Source organism: Sphaerodactylus townsendi, linkage group LG01 (assembly GCF_021028975.2).
Source record: "Sphaerodactylus townsendi isolate TG3544 linkage group LG01, MPM_Stown_v2.3, whole genome shotgun sequence".
Taxonomy (NCBI): Eukaryota; Metazoa; Chordata; class Lepidosauria; order Squamata; family Sphaerodactylidae; genus Sphaerodactylus; species Sphaerodactylus townsendi.
This window is the reverse complement of record NC_059425.1, coordinates 149,340,861-149,361,381: the sequence shown is the minus strand read 5'-3', so window position 1 is coordinate 149,361,381 and position 20,521 is coordinate 149,340,861. Positions and strand designations below refer to the sequence as shown.

The 20,521-nt window shown below is 44.2% G+C and overlaps 2 protein-coding genes across 3 annotated transcripts in view; both read left to right on the top strand.

Annotated features, from left to right (window-relative positions):
* The window catches only part of LRRC1 (leucine rich repeat containing 1), a 462,254-nt gene that overhangs the window by 189,337 nt on the left and 252,396 nt on the right, over positions 1-20,521 (top strand). The gene's annotated exons all lie outside the window — the stretch shown is intronic.
* The window catches only part of TINAG (tubulointerstitial nephritis antigen), a 45,395-nt gene continuing 30,138 nt past the window's right edge, over positions 5,265-20,521 (top strand). For both annotated transcript variants that reach the window (XM_048497131.1, XM_048497140.1), the window contains exons 1-3: positions 5,265-5,665; positions 17,732-17,795; positions 19,350-19,439. In XM_048497131.1, the coding sequence (XP_048353088.1) occupies positions 5,269-5,665; positions 17,732-17,795; positions 19,350-19,439 (551 nt within the window). In that variant the 5' untranslated portion in view covers positions 5,265-5,268. The remainder of the gene's footprint in view (positions 5,666-17,731; positions 17,796-19,349; positions 19,440-20,521) is intronic.

Below are 20,521 nucleotides of genomic sequence, written 5' to 3'. Positions count from 1 at the left end.
GTCTAGCAGGAGGTGCACTGGTGTGCATGGCAGCCTGCGCCTGCGTGAATTCGTTTACCGCCCAAGGACCGGCACAGCAACTGCATCCTTGCCACAGCCCCGCCCAGGAATGCCCCGCCCCCGGAATGCCCGGCCATGCCTCCGTCATGCCCCACCCAGCCCCATTGGCGCTATGCCACAGTTTGAATCCCACCACCATGGGAACCTGTTAGTAAAATGTTTGGATCCTACCACTGGATACATGATTACCCATCAGGTCTGCTCATATCCTGCTCATGGAGAGTGATTGCATGAGCTGAACTCCAGGCTGAGTTTTTCTCAAATGTGTTTGATTGTTTGGCTGTTGTGAGTTTTCCAGCCTGTGTGACCATAGTCTGGTAGTTTTTCTCCACATCTATGGCTGACATTTTCAGAGGCACGTCGTCCCACTGAGAAGACATTGTTTGATTGCTTATTTACAGCTCACAGCTCCCCACCACCAGCATTGCATCTGGCAGTGCTGCTGCTTCTCCAATTAAAAAGGCATAATGTTAAAAGGGAAAGAAAGAAAACTTTTTGTGCTGAGATTTACTCCTGTAGTGTACCTCTGTCCATTACAGGCCCTTTCCAACACAGACACTTTAAAACATTTTGGGGCAGAAAATAAATCTGTTCCTCCAATGAGTTCTGCATTGTTTTACCGCAAAAAGTTTTTGCAGCCTCAAAACGTTTTAAATGCATCTTCATTTCTATCAATTCTTTTGGAAGAAACTAAATATGTCGTGGAAGATCCACAATAGATCTACCATTTTTAAAAAAATGCTAAATGCAGTCAATGGGAATAAGCTGTTTTGGTGAGCCATACAAGAAGAGGAGACAGACTATGCCATTTTCCCCAAGCAAATTTTCCCCCACCCATTGGGAAAAGGTGAAGGAAAAAGTATGAAGCTTTCCTTTTGGCCATGCTATGTGACCTGAAGCTAGATTTATTCCCCAGTGGGGCTTTTCCCATTTCTTTTTAAACCACAGAAGATCCAACATAGATGGATGGCAGGAGATATGATAGATACTCTGATGGTTGAAGCCCAGGGTTACCATGATATGATTGTTTCCAAAATAAAACATTTTAAAGACTATACATCTCAAATATGATTCAATTTATTTGTGAGTAGCAATTTCCTCCAGTATACCTTAAACACAACAACCCTATGAAGCAGGTTAGACTGAGATAGTGACTAGCCCAAGATCACCCAGCAAATTTTCGCAGCAATATTTCCAATATTCTATGGAAAAAATGGTTTTGTATTGTTTCCGGGCTCTGAGTCAGGTTACCATTCCATCCCCAGAGTTTGGTTGCGCATAACAGTTGGGGGGATGAGCTTATTTGAAAAGGGGTTTCAGAGCTGGATCAACAAGACATCCTCCTGTGTGCTGTAGTGGTTAAGAGTGGTGGACTCTCATCTGGAGAACTGGATTTGTTTCCCTGCTCCTATACATGAAGCCTCCTGGGTGACCTTGGGATAGTCAGTTCTTCAGAACTCTTTCAGTCCTGCCCACCTCATAAAAGTGTCAGTCATGGGGAGAGGAAGGGAAGGAGTTTGTAAGCTACTTTGAGACTCCTTATAGGAGAAAAAGGCAGGGTATAAATCCAAACTCTTCTTCTTCTTTAGTGAAGTGAAACAAAATTTCAAAATAGCACTAGTGGTTTTAGAGGCAACCAATTTTATAATTCCCCTGTGGTATTTCCTGTTCAGTATTTCACTAAATATTATGCTGTTTGGGTAACTTTTTACATTCACAATGGTGGGAACAAGAGAACAGCTTGATTCTGAGACTCTCTTATAGTTTGTTAAATATTTAAAAGTCCTCCATATTACCTGACAGGTCTCTTGGAAATCCTCAGGAACTCAATGCTTATGATGCTCCCCTCGACAGATAGCTAAAGCATGTAAATTATTTTTAATTTCACCAAACCAAGGGTGGCTGGTATCTCAGCGTGTTTGGGACTGGTGTAATCAGTCCTGAGCTCAGCATGAGCCTGGAAACTGGAGTAAGCTGTTGGTGATTATCTTGGAGGTGAAATGAGCAAGTGAATCTTGTGCTGAGCCAAGGTGTATCACAACAGGCTTCAACTCTGAGATTGCAAATCTGAGATTGCAAATGCCTCAGCAGACCAGGTGCTCGGGAGCAGCAGCAGCAGAAAGCCATTGCTTTCACATTCCGCATGTGAGCTCCCAAAGGCACCTGGTGGGCCACTGTGAGTAGCAGAGAGCTGGACTAGATGGACTCTGGTCTGATCCAGCAGGCTTGTTCTTATGTTCTTATGTAACTCCCCTGCATGACTATCAAAGTTAGTGTAAATTGCACTGAAGTAGAACACAGCAATAAAATCTTTTGGAGTCTCAGTTTGACCTCTGTTTAGCTTTCTCAGTATTTATACTAAACAGTCCACTTAGCAAAAAATTAAACTTATTCTATAGTTTGAGATTTTGTCACTGGCTATATTGTTGACTTGTTGACTGTATGCTGACTATAGCTCCAAGGAAGTAACTGTCTTTCCATCCTCAAAGCAATACAAGATCTAAGATTATTTTGCAGTGGATAATACTGCAATATATAAGATTCCAACATCCAGTTGGCCAAATCACTCCTGAAGTCCCTTTAAAAACCCCAATCTTAGCAGGATGCAGTGGGGATTGCAATGAGGATTGTGGGTCTTCCTTAAATGATGAAAGAAAACTATTATAGATACTGGTAATTACTGGGGTGTTGTGTGGTTTCCGGGCTGTATGGCCGTGTTCTACTAGCATTTTCTCCTGACATTTTGCCTGCACCTGTGTCTGGCATCTTCTTCAGAGGATTGGCCATGAAAGCCTTCAACAGTATACTGGAAATTCTTTGACAGAGTAATCTCTGAACAGCTAAAACAGTAGGTTTGGTGAAGTTTGGTTTAGGGGATCCAAAGTTATGGACTCCCAAAGAGGGTGCCCTCATCCCCATTGTTTCCAACGGGAGCTAATAGTAGATGGGGCTACCTTTTTGAGGGTCCATATCTTTGGAACCCCTGAATCAAACTTCACTAAACCTAGGTGGTATCATCAGGAGAGTCTCCTAAAAATACACTGAAAGTTTGGTGCTGCTAGCTTAACAATTGCACCCCTGACAGCAGGCACCCTCCAAATTTCCCCGGTAGATCCTGCTTTTAAATCCAAGCACCCCTTGGCCATTCTAAACATTTTCAAAGTGATGCTGTTTCAGGGTGGGGGAGAACCCCCCCAGTGGCGGGATTCAAACAATTTACCAACCAGTTCTGATTCCCATGGAGAATTCTGGAATAATTGTCAACAACTTGGCATTGATGTGGACTTTACAAGCACCATTTTAACAACCAGTTCTGCTGAAGTGGTGTGAACCTGCTGAATGCCACCACTGAATCCACCCCAAAACAGCATCACTTTCAATGTTGTTTTAACTGGGGACCCCAGCTTCTCCCTTTAAGATGGATTTAAAAGGAGAATCTGGGCTCCCTAATTTAAACACCATTGAAAGTGATGCCCCGGGGGGGGGGGGCTCAGATTTTGCACCGGGCTCCATTTTCCCTAGTTACCCCTCTGCCTGGAGGGGAGGGAGAAGGGACAGCCAGCTACCAGCTGGGAGCCCAGCCGGTGGGGGGTGGGGCGGGCAAGGCAGGGGAGTCTGCCGTCCCTGGCCTCGGAGACCTGCTTTTACAAGCACGGAGGCCAGGGGCGGGGCTTGGGGAGGTTTGGCCACGCCCCCAGGACCAGGTGGGGGTGTGGCCTTGCACCCAACCCCCCATAAAAAATCTATACCTACGTCACTGCCTAACACATAGGGACCTTTTTCACTACTCCTGTGAAGGGAGAGAAAAAGTCACACTTGGAAAGCTTTGGGAAAATGTGGGGATTTTCTGATCTGAGTAACACAGTTCCAAAGAAGAAAAAAGGAGCGTGTAACTGAAAATCCAACCTGAAGGGAACATACACGCAATGCAAGGAGATCACAAGTGCATAAATGGCCATAAGCCTAGAAAAGTAACAGCTTACAATCATGAGTGTAACAACACAGAAAGTCTGGTAACACACTTGGTTCATAGCCATATTGCAAATATAGTTTGAGATTTTATCAGTATTTAGGATTACTAACCTGTAGGTGGCACTTGGAGATTTTCTGGAACTGCAATTGATCTCCAGACCAGTGATCAATTTCCCTAGAGAAAATGGCTACTTTGGAGGCAAAAATAAAAGCATCTAGGTAGGACTTGCCTTCAAATTGTTTTAAAAAGATTACAAGGGGATTACAAATTATTACAAAAGGATTACAAAATTTCTTACACATTACACAAGGATACTGAAAAAAAAATGGTAAGGAGAGGTTATGCCATGTGTCCTTCACTGCACTGATACGAGCCTACTGCTTTGGGAAAAAAATAATTCAGCAACATGAACAGCCTAGAGCTAATAGACTACATGAGACCCAATCATAAGATTGATATCTTCAAAAGCATATTCCTTTTTCAGATTTAAGTAGCATATCCTCCAGTGAGGCAAGGAGAAACTACCAGGAGTTCTATATTTTCGAGATGGGATAGTATCAGTAGATAGTGCCCCAGTACTGATCTTCCTTAGATATGTACCTGAAAGGGCAAAGTACTCTGGTATCATTCTTGTGTTTTCCACTTCCATGAGCAGAATCCAGATGGATTTTTGCAGATTCCTTTTCTTCCACTAGAGATCTGCACAAGCACACACACTGCACTTCCTGGCTGTTCCCACTGACAAGTATTGTTTTGGTAGTACAGCTGGATACAGTGGGTAAGGAAGGTCCACTGGTCCTTCTTTGGCCATCTGCCCAAGTTTCCTTCCCACTTCCCCACCTCCAACTTGTGCTAAATAGATTTCATACCTCTGTATATACAGAGCTCAGCTAGTTCATTCCCAAAAAGATGCTTCATAGTTACCTTTTCACATTAGCTTAGTTGTTCAGCTTCAAAGGCTTTAAAATATTTCTGTTGATTTTAATTAAGAATGTGCTTGTACTCTGTTGTCCCAATATACAGGGACTTTTGATCTTACATAAACAATGCCTTTTATAGCATCTGACTAATGTTTAACGTGCAAATGTTTTCCACATCACAGAGAATGTTATTTTTCCAGTTTCTGTTCTGACTGCTTTCTGAATCATGAAGACTTTATAAGGGACACTGCATAGATGCATGTTTTTGTAACATTTCCCTTCAGCTATACATAAAATCCCATACAGAAAACCTGGATGTCATCTGCTGGATATTCAAGAATGTGGTTCAAGATCCAGATTTTGATCTTCTGTTTCTTTGCTGTTGTGGGCTGCATAAAGGAACTGTTTGTCTCCAGAAGTAGTTTTCTGCTAAAAGAATATCCTGCTGAAGATGGCAGTCACTCTGCAAGAGGGCGATTTAAAAGGACAGTATCCAGGGGAGGGTATTGTAGACAACGAGGCTGCTGCCCAGGCAGGAATGATGATTGTGACTTTCAATATAATGCCAGAAATGCTACGTGTTATTGTGATGCCTTCTGTACTTCAGGCTCCCCTGCTTCTATAGACTGCTGCCCTGATTTCTGGGTATCCTGCTATGGACGTCCTACCAGGCAACCAGCACACATAAGAACACTCCCGTTACACCAAGGAGGTAAGTATTAAAAACCTAGCCCAACTGCATTAGTCACAGACTGATGAGACATAAATCTTTTCTGGAAAGTTCTAGAGTAAATGCTACTATGTCATTTTTAAAACTATAGGAGTTTATAAGAACATGAAAAGAAGTGCTGCAAAGGGGATATTTGAGCTTGCAAAAATGCATGGTATTGTGTTGCACTTGTTTTTCTTAGATTCTAGCATGATTTTTAAAAAGATATTCATGTTGCTGTAAACTTTGAAGGAGTTCAGTTTGATTCAAGAAAATGATATCAATTTTCTGCACCCAATGTAGTGTGCTCCCTGCCCCCTGGTAGCTGTGCCTCTGTGAGAAAACTTGGACAGGTGAAAGGGTTTGGAAAAGGACTTTTGGAAAATTGGGTGGGTCCTAGGGAGAACTGGGTGATAGCACAAGTGAGAAAGGGAAGGAAAATATACAATTGGGTGCAAAGGCGTATGGTGGGAAAATGATGCCCGGAGACAGCCATTCTCTGGGCTCTGCCCCCCAGCCTCGCTTCTTATAAAAGCAAAGGAGACAAGGGCAGAGCCTCAGTTGTTTCTTCTCTCCCCAAAGGGGAGAGCAAAAGGGACTGCTGGCTGCCAGGAGGGGGGGTGAGGCTTGGGGGCGGTGTCCTCGGGTTTCCTTAGCCCCGCCCACATCAATTACAATGTGGGTGGGGCCAAGGGCACCCAAAGATGATGAGGCAGCAGGACTTCCTGCTGCCTTGCCATCTTCCTAATGTGGGGGGCCAATTTTGTGCCCCCACGTGACCAGATTAGTGGCACCCAGGACAGAGGGTGCCCTAGATTGGGTGGTATTTCTGAATTACTTCAAAACAATGGAAATGATGGGAGTTGGGATAGGGTGGGTGGGATTTCTCCCCCCTCCAGATTCATAGGTCCTACACTTATAGTTCTCTTTCTTTCCTGAAACCACTGCCAACCACTTTCTGGGGCTATTTTGATTAGTACTCAAAGCAAAGTTGTTAGAATTTATTGCATATTCAGTGATGGTGCAGAACTTTAATTATAATCCATTTGAAAGTAGCTCCATTGTGGTGTGCATTTAAAACATCCTGCATTTGGACATCCTGAGCTTTGGACAGTTTTGAAGGGTGAAAAGAGCTTCACCATCCGGTGATATACTCTCACTTCAACAGTGCTGTTAGAGAAGAGTGTTTGCATTGGACATGATTAATAATCTTTAATTTCTTTCTTGTCACTTTTCATTTTCAAGAACTGGGCTTAATTTTCAGTGAAAGAATTGGATTTTAATTCTTAATTTTGAATTGCAGCATGGAGAAAAGCCTAAAGGTTCAAAATGAATAGCATTAAATAAAAGCTAGTAGGAATTTTTTTTTAGAAATTCAACCTTTCATTTCACTTAGTACTTTCTCAAGGAAGGGTAAGCTTCACTGAGTACAAATTGCTTTTGGCTCTTTTCAGTTAAAAATCAAATGCCGTCATCACACCTTCTCTCTGCTACCAAGATGCCCTCCTTGCCAAGAACAGCCAATAGAAGGTGTTAAACTGTAACCAAAGAAGGGAGAGTTTCTTTAACTGGAGGCAGCACATCTTAGGACAGCCATACCTAGGCTGAAGAATCCAATGAGCAACTTTCCATTCCTGCCGTCTTTTCTTTGTGGAGAGTGGCTTTATTTTACTTACCATTTTTTTTTACAAAATGTATATCCAGTCTTTTGGCCCTCACAAAATGGCTAACAATCTGAAACCTACATTAAAATCTCAATCTAAAACCATCAAAAACAACCCTTTCCAAAACATACACATCATTTAAAAGAATTAAAAACGGGATATGCAAAGTCATTAAAACAGTCATTAAAACATTGGGCAGGGAAGATGGATCACTGAAAGACAAATGCCTTCACCCACTAACAGAAGGTGGCAGCAGAGGGGATCTCCCTGGGGAGAGAATACCACAAGTTTGGTATCAAGACAGAGACGTCCACCCAATCTCAGAACATAGGAGCATGTGAAGCAGAGTTCACCAAGATGACAGCATTGGTCAGACAGTTGGTCCCAAAATATACAGGGCTTTGAAAATCAACAACCCAGAAGCAAATCAGGAGCCACCGTAGATGAGCAGAGATGGGAGTGATAGCAGCCCTCTGATCCACTCCAGTCAACATCCTGGCTGCAGCATTCTGCACCAGTTGAAGTTTCCAAATAATTTCAAGGTCAGCAATGCCCTGAAGCAATCTAACCTACGTGTAACCAGGGAGCATACCACAGTAATCTTTCTTGTCCAGGAAAAACTACAGCTGGCTAACCAGATGAAGCTGCTGAAAGGAACTCGGGGTCACAGCTGCCACCTGCTAATCCAGCAGGAGGGCTGGGTCCAAGAGCAGCCTCCCCTCTCTGCCCCTGCAGAGCAGCTCCCTGACTTGTAAGCCAGCAGGGCAGAGAGCAGGCTCAGTGGTGAGGCTGTCCCTGCAGCCCGAACTGGAATGCAGGCACATGGCTCAGTAATAGGGGAAGGAGGCGACGGTGGTCTGAAATTCTGTGGCAACAGAAAACAATACCACTCCATCTTCTATAGGACACCCTTAAGTACTTCACAACAGTTATCCTATTACCTCTCTGGCATCTTATTTATAGGCTGAATATACTTTGCCCTTTTAACCTTTCCTCATATGACTTGGTGTCAAAAAAGGAGGAAGGATGGGGTGGAGCTGGCAGTGATTGTTGTCTTCCTGGTCTTTTCTACTGATTAGATAAGCAATTATACAACCTTTTTCAACTCTAAACTTCAAAATAAGTCAAACTGTGCTTTCAACTACAGTTTCAGCTGAGAACTTGGCTGCAACCAGCAAATTTGCACTTAAAATAATAATGTGGGTTTTAGGAAATGGAGGTTATCCTCCCCAGCTGCCCAAGACCAGAAGCTACGTAAGTAAATTTAAACAGATAAATTTTGCCATGGCAACCGTATGGAGAGGAGAGCTGAAATGTTTGAACTTTTAACAGACATTGAGCTTACCAACAGATTTTGCATTGCTGGATGAAGACCGGTCTCCCAAATTAGTAAATATTCAGGAGGAAATTGCAACTGAGGATTCTGTTGCTTCCACTCCTGAGGAAATCTCAGATGTGGGAGCTTTATATAAACTAATGCTACTGCACCAGTGAATAAAGAAGCCACTAACATTTCTTTCTCAATGAACATTAGTTCTACAACAATTGAACTATTATCGGAAGAACCTTTTTAATACCCAAAACATTACAAATGTTGGTGGGCAATTCGAAAAACACTGATATCAAACTAGACCTTTTAAACAAACATCTTACCAAATAATTCAAAGATAGAGGTAATAATGACAGAGAAACTATGAATTGCAATGGAAATTTTTCTCACTCGAATGTCTTAAATCAACAACATCCCTACTCATTTAAATGTTTACCAGTCACCTCTGAACTACTCCTTCAGAAGGAAGATCTGGCTATTTATATTGGAGAGTCTCCACTAAATAACAACAGATGGCAAAACTTTATCAACATCAGATTAGCACTGAGCCAACGATTAAAGTGCTTCTTATGTAAGGTGAACCCCAAAAGATTTTAAAGGCCTCTCTGCTGAAGCTTAAACACCTACAGAGAAAAACTTTGAAAAGCATTTTATTTTCTGAAAAGCATTCTTTTTGCAAACATGCTAAGATGCCCTGACCGCAAACTGCTTGCCTTTCAGAGACCAAGCTTATCTATATCCTGTACTAGAGGTGTCAAAACCACGAGGTTTCTCTTAGAAATACTCTTTGATGTTGTGTTCTTGTGATTCTCAGAAAAGCCACCTGCTCTCTTCTCCTCCTGACCCCCTCCCCAGAGAACTTTGCTTCATGGTTATCTGTGACATGTATAGCTAGAGCCAACAAACTGATCACCAACCACGTATACCGGAACGCATCCAAATTTAGACAAGACATAGACAGGAAGAAAGAGGAGGTGAAATACTAATTAGCCAATCATTAATTCAATGCTGCTTGTTGACGTATCATTATAAAAATGAATGTATTGCTAGCAAAATTCGTCCTGGACCCAACTAGATCTAGTTGTAAGAGCTCTGGTAATAAACTTTCACTGATTTTTCAACCATTTGCCTTTTTGCAACTGAATCGCGTGGTCTTGTGACTGACACTCAAGGGGCAGAGTTGTCACTTAGCTAAAACCCAATTGTTTAAATTTACAAGATTGCCAAATGAACGTTATTATAAAAGACTTGTACTTCACTCTCCGGAAATACTTATGCTCCTACTTAGGAAGAGAGAAACATGGTTTAGTAAATATGATATATAGTTGACCCAAGAATGTAAAGATAAAACTATCCATAAATTAACACCAACCAATAATCATACTGATAATTCCACTTAACCCCTCAAATAACCATAGAAGTAAAATCATCCCTAAATTTGACTTCAAATCCATATGGTAAATTACATCAACTGACTAAAGAGCTGATCAATAATACACCAATCGGAAAGGACTCTCATACCTTTGAGTTGTTGGAAGTATGTTAAACCCAGAAGTATGTTGAACCCAGAGAGACAGTTCCAGCCAGAGCAATCCATGCAAAAAAATATAACAGACTTGGAGAAACAGAAGGATGCCACACAAACCAACATGAATCAAACAATACTGATAGATTTAGAAGACAATGATTAAACAAATCAAATCTTCCAACATCTTCATATCAGTGAAATAAATCTGCACCCTGTCCAATTGTCTCACCACCAACCTGAAGAGCTTATTGAAATGGAAATGGACAGGTCTCAGTGGTGCTGAATCTCTTCACAGCCGTTTGGCCTTGACTGAGTTTTCTGGCACGGGCGACGGGCCAGAATCCACAGCAACCACTCTGTTGGAGGGCTTATCTCTTAGAGCGAGATGAGAATTCCGTTCCCATGAGAATGGGACTGGAGACTCCGGGAGGGGGATGGAACGAGGGGGTTATAACCTGTGGTCTGGGCGGGAAGGCCCATTCCTGTCATGTCGTGTGTGTGAGCTTTCTAAGTTGTCTGAATAAATGGTCTTTCAACCAAAAGCCTTTTATTTCTGCCTCGTTGGAATTCCTTACATTATGACAGGAATCAATCGTTATTTTTCTTTTTAAAACTCAGTGGATCTCTGGTGTTGTAACATGCAGAGATTGAATATTCCTGAAACTGTGGAAGGCGCGGTAGCCCCCATAGAGGGTTCCGAGCCTTCTCTTCCTGATTCTGAGGAACCAGCGGGGAACGGGTCTCGCTGGTGACTCACTTCCGCCTTCGTTCCAGCATGGGTCTTCCCCTACTTCGTTGGGATGGGGAATGCGGATGCGACCATGTGGATTTGCACGAGCCGTTTGGGGCGCTGTCTATGGATCGCGCGCCTGTGGATCGGATCTCTCCCCGTGCCCGTGTGGATTACAAACCCCAGATGCAACCTGTCTCAGAAGAGATGGGTCTGACTACACTTCATGCAGTCACCCAGGAGTCGATTGAGCGGTTCCTTGACTCGTACTTCGAGAATGCTCCCAAGGACCTGCCGTGGCACAGCATCGGAGCTCCGCCCCAAATCCACAGTCGAAACCGACGCTGTCGAGATCAGGATCGATTATTGGGAGGGGTTTCGTGTCGGTTCCCAATCCGGATTTCCAGCCCCCGGGCCGGCGGCTACCGATGTGCAAGAGGCGCCCCGTGGAGCTGTCGGAGGAGTGGAGGAGTTACCATCCGGAGGGGGGAATCCGAAGAAGATGCCCATCCAGTTCTGTTTCCTCCCGGCCCAAAGAAATTGTTGGGACGCATGAAGTGGCCAGACTGCGCTGAAGTGCCAAGGAAGCATGGGACCGAGAACGCAGGCTCTGGGAGGAGGAACGCCAACAGCTGCAAAAAAAGATCGGTGGAATGCCTGCAAAAGTGGACCGCAGAACAACAACGCCTGGTAGGCCGCCCAACTCGAAGTTAAACCGGGCCAAGGAGAGGCTGATGCTAAACGGCAGTACCTACAGCATGAACTTATCGATTCATGACAAAGTCCTGATCACTCCAAAGATGGATCTGGAGCCAGCGTGAAAGTTGGGCATTAGGGGCCATCCAAACGCAGGAGCCGCAGCTGACTGGCGCCATTCAGTGGGATGAAGTCAAGCAAACTGGATCGCGGAGAGAAACGGCCCTACATGCGCATCTTCAGGATGCCTTTTTAATCCGCGAAAAGAGAGAGAATTGGCTGCCTTGGAACAGGAGCTGAAGAGGGCAGCTGCAGGGATACTTTGATTTATGACACTGGAACCCGAAGCCTGGTGCTTACAACTTTACCAGGAGCGCCCACCACCGCTTCCCCTGCCATGGGATCGACGCCGTAAGGCTCTTCTACTTCATCCCTCCCCGCCAGCCCTGCTGCCTCCTTTCTTGCCGTGGAGGTGGACGACGCTACCTGGCCCTCGCCTTCTGCCTCCTCGCCGCCAACCAGCGTGTATCTTCAACCTGCTCCTGCTGCTCCCAGCCTTCCACCGCCCCAGCCATTGCAACCATTAACCCCAGCGAAGCTCCAAGAGCTGTTGAAAGAGGGATATTATAGGCCTCCCATCCCTGCTCATTGACGGGTAAAATCACTTCCTAAACTCCCTCCCCTTTTACTTCATTCTGCAACTTTGACGACATATATGGAGGGGAGTTTGGATTATCTGTACCGCTTCTGGAACGCGGAAAAAATAATACGGGATATCGGGTCCGGGCTGGCCTTGGATGGGGTGGCTGCTGACTGGTTTGTGACTCTTTACTTAATTGCAAGCTGGATGATACCGCGACAGTGGCTGCATTTCTTCAAGCCTTTACGTGCCCGCCTTCCAAGATCCGGATGTTGAGAACGGCCATTCGGTAATTTCATAAAGTCCATTCAACAGGGCAACCATTTTGCCTTTTAATTTGCTCCGTGGAATTCTGCAGGCGGCGCAATACTTCAAACTTCCTCCTGACTGGCTCTGAACGCATGAAATGTGAATACTTCTTCGAGGCTATGTAATACCAAACTTCTCGGGAAACAGTACTTTTCATCCGGGCATTCCTCGGGCATTAAACCGCTTAAGCTGGGAGTGGATTGATCTGGGTTCACAAGTTGCGCTGCCCGCCTGGGATTACGCTGCGTGGGGACGCCTCACCAAGACCACTACGGCTGCCCCATCCACTTCGCGAGTAGCTAAGCTTTCCTTCCACCCGCTCTCCTACCGAGACCACTATCTGAGCCGGCCAGCTTCTGGGATTATGCCTCTATTGTGGTGGTCCTGGCCATCTGGCTGCCAACTGCCCTGGCAAGAAATAACAGAAGGCTCACACCGTCCCAGTCTCCCGCACTCGCCGCTGCTAAGCCTCCATCGGAAGTCTGGTCCTCCCCCAACTGGTTCGGCCAAGCGTACGCCATATCGAGGAGGATTTCGGTGAGGGGAAGTGGCGGTATGCCTATCTTCAGTGCCCTTTGGACATGTGGGTCCTATTCCGATTGATCTTCGTGAGTGAAGGCAGCGCGCCCATTACTATTCAAGCCTCTTTTAGCCAACCCTGCCAAGCATACACGTCTCCTAGCCTCCTCGCTAGTTGACTCCGGTTGCTCCCACTGTTTAATGCGACCGCAGGTGGCTGAGGAGCTTTGGCTTAGACTTCAAATTCCTCTAGCGAAGCTTCCATTCCGTATTACACAAATGGATGGTAGCTCCACTCGGGGCTGAGGGTCCAGCTCGGATTCAAAACGCTAACCCGCTTTTCTCCAAGGCGCTTCGGAATTCATTGGGAAAAGATTAGTTTCTGCTCTTGCTCCAGTGGCCAAACACTCCATTGTCTTGGGGCAATGCCATATGGTTGTTATTACACGAGCCAAATATCATTTGGAAAGAGCTTCTAATTATAGAATTAATTGATCCCCCCTGCGGGGAGCATTACATGAAGTGGTAAACTCCACCTCCAAATGACATTGAACCATTGGTTTCCAGCGCAAGATTGCATTGAACGCCGGGTGACTCCTAATCCCAACGTAAAATCCCACAAGCTTATAAAGACTTTGGCCAGGGTGTTTCTAGGAACAGGAATGCGATCATGTTGCTCCCCCCCCATAGGGGATACCTCTCGATTGCAAAAAAAATCATCCTTGCAGCCCGAAGCTCAACTGCCCAAAGGTAGAATTCTATCGCGATGAGCCCTCACCGAAGAAAAAAGTTGAGCTCCTCGCGTTTCTTAGATAAGAATCTGGCTCGAGGATTCATACGACGAGCCACCAAACACACCCACGCCGTGTTCTGTTTGTGAAGAAAAAAAGATGGCTCATTGAGGCTTTGTAGAAAAATCGATTACGCGTGGATTAAAATGCTGTTTCCATGTCTAATAAATATCCCTTTTGCCCTTAATCAAAGACCTCCTAGATGCACTTTCGGGGCAAAGGGCAGGGATTTTACTAAGTTGGATTTTAAGAGAGGCTTATTACAGGGTCAGAATTGCGGAAGGCTATGAACATTTAACAGCTTTTAATACAAAATTTGGACAATATGAATACTTTAATAATGCCATTCGGTTTGGCTGGAGCACCCGGAGCTTTTATGGCCCTTATCAATGAAGTCTTGCAAGATTTATTGTATAAAGGTGTAGTCGTGTACTTAGATGATGTTTTGATTTACTCACAAACTATGGAAGAGCATGAAACCCTGGTTCGTGAGGTATTACAACGTTTGCTTGACAACTCTCTCTTCGTGAAATTGTCAAAGTGCTGTTTTCATCAGTCCTCCATAGACTATTTAGGCTATCGGATCTCACCCGAAGGTTTAAAAATGGATCCTGCAAAAGTAGACGCAGTACTCCAATGGCCGGCCCCCACCAACAGAAAAGAATTGCAGTCCTTCCTTGGCTTTGCCAATTTCTATCGTGATTTTATACCCCAATTTGCCAAACTAGCCCTTCCACTCACGGATCTTTTACACACCAAAGGCAAGGATTCTCAGGCTGCTGCCCGCCTCCCTTGGTCTCAGGAATGTCAAGCCGCATTCCAGCATTTGAAGTCAGCCACTACCGGCCCATTTTGAAACACCCCACCCTGACCTTTCCTTTTCAGAGTTCACGTGGATGCATCGGACAAGGCGCCGGGCGCAGCCCTCTTGCAGAAAAATAAAGATGGAAAACTTGTGCCGTGTGCTTACTTATCCAAAAGTTTTCTGGCCCTGAACTCAACTGGACCGTGGGTGATAAAGAGACTGCGGCTATCAAAGTAGCACTATGCACCTGGCGCCACTGGCTTGAGGGGCTAAACACCCCTTCCAAGTTTGGTCGGATCATAAGAATTTCCTCTCCACCCCTCAAAATGTCCGTTCCTAGCAACTACGTTGGGCTGATTTTTTCTCCCGCTTCTCCTTCACAGTAAATTTTTTTCCTGGGAAACCTCATACACTAGCTGATACGCTGTCTCGTCATCCCGGGAGGGGGGCGGTTCTTCATTACGGGAGATCCCACAAGACCGCTCTCCCTCCCAACTTGGATTAGCTGTCACTCGTTCGCAGACCTCCGCCTTCCTCCCCCTTCGCCTGTTCCGAGCATCGCCTCTTCCTGCGGGAACTCGAGGAGGCGGGTCTCCGCTAACTCCCAGCGGAGGAAAGAGACTCCGCGCGCTTTGAGGATCGCGTTTGGAAACGGGGGGGTGTTGGTATGTGCCTCCCCCCCTCCGTAAGCAGGTTCTCGAAGCCTGCCATGATGCCAGGTCGGCTGGACATTTTGGCTTCCTTAAAACGCTACACCTGGCCCGTCGCCAGTTCTGGTGGCGCGCCATGCGCAAAGACATTGAGGCTTATATTAAGGGATGCTCGGTCTGCACGGAGGCCAAGCCCATCCCGGGAAAACCCCATGGCCTGTTAAAACCTCTCCCCGTCGCCTCCCGGCCCTGGGAGGTTATTTCAATGGATTTTATTATGGATTTGCCGGAAAGCCAGGGAAACACTGTTTTATGGGTGGTGGTAGACCTGTTCTCCAAGCAAGCGCATTTCATCCACTGCACCACCATTCCCTCTGCCCCGAAACTGGCGCGGTTGTTTATCCAACATATCTATCGACTGCACTCCGCCCCCTCCAAGGTGGTGTCAGACCGCGGGCCCCAATTCATTTCCAAATTTTGGAAGGCTTTCCTGGACTTGTTGGGAACCACCCCGGCGGTTGCCGCCCCCTACCACGTTCAAAGTGACGGTGAGTCAGAGAGGACGAACAGAACTCTAGAGCAGTATTTACGTTGTTACACTAACTACCATCAAGACAATTGGTGCGATTTAATTCCATTTGCGGAGTACGCTTACAACAATGCCATTCATAGCAGCACACAGAAGACTCCCTTTGAAATTGTGTCCGGTCGTTCTTTCCCACCACTGCCCCAACTGCCCACAGAGGCGCTGCAACCTCCTGAGTTCAATCAATGGATCTCATCCCTGGCTGAGGGGTGGAAAACGGTCCAGACTGCCCTACAGCAAGCCAAGGACTCTCAAAAGTTTCAGGCAGATAAACATCGTTCTGACTTTCCTTTACGTGTAGGGGCTTGGGTCTATTTGTCTACCAAGAACCTTAGAGACGTTCACAAATATTCAAAGCTAGGCAAGAAATTCGTGGGTCCGTTTAGGATTACAAAAGTGATCAATGATGTTACTGCTCGTTTAGAATTGCCTAATTCCTTAAGTAATATCCATCCCGTCTTTCATTCTAGTTTGCTCAAGGAGGCTCCCGCTGATGCCTGGCACGGCCCTCCGGAGAGACCCTCCGACCATGATTGATGGCCACAAGCACTATGAAAGTGATGCTATTCTGGACTCTCGCGTTAATCGCAGAACGCCACAGTATTTAGTTTCTTGGGTGGGATATTCTTCCGGCCATAATCAATGGGTGTATTCGGAAAATATCGATGCCCCCTCCCTTATTTCTGCTTTTCATCATGCTTTTCCACTGAAACCAGGGGGGGAAGGTTTTTTCTTAGAGGAGGCAGAATGTAAAGATCTCAGTGGTGCTGAATCTCTTCACAGCCGTTTGGCCTTGACTGAGTTTTCTGGCACGGGCGACGGGCCAGAATCCACAGCAACCACTCTGTTGGAGGGCTTATCTCTTAGAGCGAGATGAGAATTCCGTTCCCATGAGAATGGGACTGGAGACTCCGGGAGGGGGATGGAACGAGGGGGTTATAACCTGTGGTCTGGGCGGGAAGGCCCATTCCTGTCATGTCGTGTGTGTGAGCTTTCTAAGTTGTCTGAATAAATGGTCTTTCAACCAAAAGCCTTTTATTTCTGCCTCGTTGGAATTCCTTACAGGCCTCACTAAACATCTTCATACTTATTCCTCAAATGATTTTGGAGGAAAATCTGGAGAATTGTGTTTGATTGCTCCTTCCTCCTCATGAGTGGCAGACTCTTATCTGGTAAACTGAAATTGTTTCCCTGCTGCTACACCAGAAGCCTGCTGGGTTACCTTGGGCTAGTTACTGTTTATTCAGAACTCTCTCATCCCCACCTACCTCACAAGGTGTCTGTTTTGGGGAGAGGAAGGGGAAAGGAGTTTGTAAACTACCTTGAGTCTCCTTACAGAAGAGAAAGGCAGGGTATAAATCCAAAATCTTCTTCTTGTTGCTGTAAGTCATAACTAATGCATGTCTAATTTTATATATTTAGAATTTGCTGGCAACGTTTTTGTTTCATTCAGTGTTTTCAGAGATCTAATGAGGTGTGTATGTTCTATGTAAGTGAAGTGCAGAGCATAAACACTTCAGGCAAACAAACAAAGAAACATTAACACTGTGTAGAAATGTGAATAATTACCGGTATGCTGAAAGAAGACTAGAAAATGATCATTAGAAGGACCATTTGGACATTTATTCTGGAAACCTTTCTGGATTTATACAAACATGATTCATTTATTAATCAGGCTCACAGATGCGGAAAATTAAGAAAAATTGAACAGTGTACTACTTAGGCACAGGGGATTTAAAAATGTTTTTCTTTATCTTTAGGCATATTAGTAGTGAGCTTATTATTATCTACTTTTCATACTTTTATGTATTATGTTGCCAGGTTGTTCTAAAGGTGGTCGGCATTATGGAGAAGGGGCAACCTTTAAAGACAACTGCAACTCCTGGTAATAGCCATGAGACAAAGCAAGGAATCTTCTTCAATTGAAAGAAGCTTGGAAGATAACTCTCATTTGTAACTTATAATGACTTGCATGACAGACATGCACTTAAGGAGATTGCCAGCTCAATTGCCTACAGTGCAGCTACACCAGCATAGCATGTCTTCTGACTATATTTGCGCATGTACAGTTTTGCTAATACAGCCTCAGGATGCTTTGATCTGGGCTAGTGTTGCATGAATATTTACTGCAGGTAGTGCAGGAAGATTTGAGGGATGACCTGTACAGTACCAGATCCTTGAGCCATTTTTGTGAGGCGGTGTGGGATGCTGGATTGTTCTGTGCTGAAGTAATGTTCTGACTTGGTAAACAGCATATGCTGCCTTTTTTAAATATACAAATGATTTGAGTATTTGGCTTTACTTCCTTTCTCTCAATTATCCTTCTTGCAAGACAAGCAAAGGGAGAACTTGCTAGGCAGCCCAGAGGAAAGCATTCATTAACAATTCCTTAATGAAATCCAAGGCATTGTGAAGCAGGGGTCTACACCTTTATCACTACTGGCATCCTGAGTAAACAGCTAGTCATGTCTCCTAGATTTTCTCTTTCTTTTTCTAATAAAGTTTAAAGGGCAGATCATAGATAAGGTGGATAAATAAATGAAAAGCTCCAGTCTGGCTTGTGTGGAAAATAATCCAGGCAGATATAACTGCCACAATACAATAAAACTCAGTAAAAATAGAAAACACTGTACGAGGCAAATTTCAAGTCCCTAATGGTGGTAGGTTTCATAAGAATTTGAAGTCTGACATGATTAATAGTTTTTGTTCGACAAAAAATAAACCAGCCTTTTAAAACTAAAACCACATATTTTTCTGATGTACTGGAAGGAGGCAGCTCCATCCAGACAGTTGCTACCACCTGACTTGCTACCACCTGACCCTGGTACTACACATCTATGATATTTCCATCACCTCATCATGTGGGAATTCAGACCAGGGGCCCATCTAATGACTAACGTTCCTAGGATGATGAGGTAGAGGTTAAACTTATACAGGAAGAGCATTTTCTGAGACAACCTGGAGCCATGCCATTTAAATGTCACAAACAGCACATTTAATTGTACCTAAAACCCCAACCAGAATGAAGTTAAGACTTCTAACACAAAAACAATTTACTTCCTCTGACTAACTTCTATCAGTCAGGACAACTGTGACATTCTGAAACAAAGGAAATGTAAAGACAGTTTTTCAAGATAGTCCTTGCTTAAGGTTACCAACCTATATATAATAAGTTTCTATAAAATAAGTAGCTAAGACTCTGCTTCCAGGAGTGACTTCAGCGGATGATTTGAGTCGACTCCCAAATCAGTCAAAAGCATCCTCTCTTCTTTCCTTCTCTTCCTGCTGATCGAAGTCAGTGCTAAAAATGCTGCTGGTGGGGGTAGTGCTGGAGATGATTTTATGAAAATAAACACCAAGTTGGCAATTTCATGAACAAGCTCTGTTTGTTTGGCATGATTATCTCCATCAATTTAATTCACTGTTCTATTCATTTCAGCAAATGTGTAAATAGTCATTGGATATGTTCAGATGAACCATGCCTTGTGAGGCCCAATTTAATTAAGCAGATCAACAGTGGGAGCTATGGGTAAGAATCTTGTTTGGCGACATTTATAAGATGCAACTAACTCCCATTCTGCTTGTAGGAAAAACAAGTATGTATGTCTTGCATGCTTGTTAGGACATTGTGCTTACTGATAAGCATTTGTACACCTCATTTGAGACATGTGTGTGTTTCCTAACCCTCTAACTCTGGTTTCCCTTCAGATCATATAAATCTTTCACTTTTGAATGTATAGATTTGTGAAAAAGGGTAGCTTCCATGAAGAAAAATACCAAAATACAATAAGTACTTGTTTCGACTTCCGTTTACGGATGGAAAGTATTCGTGTTCTGCAGTTGGATTTAAAAATGAATGCTTCCATGATCAGTGTTTTTTAGCAGACATAGGATATTTATTCCACCAGATATTAATTTATATAGTTTGTCCACAAACTATAAGTACTAAAGTATTATAGGGTGAACACATTCTGAAGATATGATCATTATATCATTATATCCATTTCTCAAGTGTGGCTCCTTTTCTATCTGCCCTGAGACTATTGTAAAGGGTAAGGAATAAACTGAAATAATGGTAGTTCAGTACCTTTCTGAAAAACTGAGATACCACCAATGCCAGTCGATATTCTACAATTAAAAAGAAATAGATAGCTACTATTCTGGCAAAGATATCTTGTGAGAATGTGTCCCAGAGTGTTCTACAGAGGATGTACGATGTATAATTTATCATCTTTGTATCTATTTCTCAAGTGTGACTCCTATCTGCTCCAAGACTATTATAAATGGTGGGGAATAAATGGAAATAAAAGCCACTGCAGTACTTAGAGTTTCAGACTAGGATGTGGGAGACTCAGGTCCAAATTCCCACTCTGCTGTGGAAGCTCACTGTTATAAAGATAAAATGGAGGACAGGAGAATGATGTAGGCTTCTCTGGGTTCCTGTTGTGCAGAAAAGAGAGATATAAATGAAGTAAATGAATAATAAATATATTTGAAGATGCTAGGTTTGTTGTTGGTTGGTGAGTGGGAAGGAGAGAAAGAAGAAGAGAAAGGTAAGGATCTGTTAGTTGCTAGGAGGAGGAAAAGAGGAAATCATTTGGGGAAGGGGTA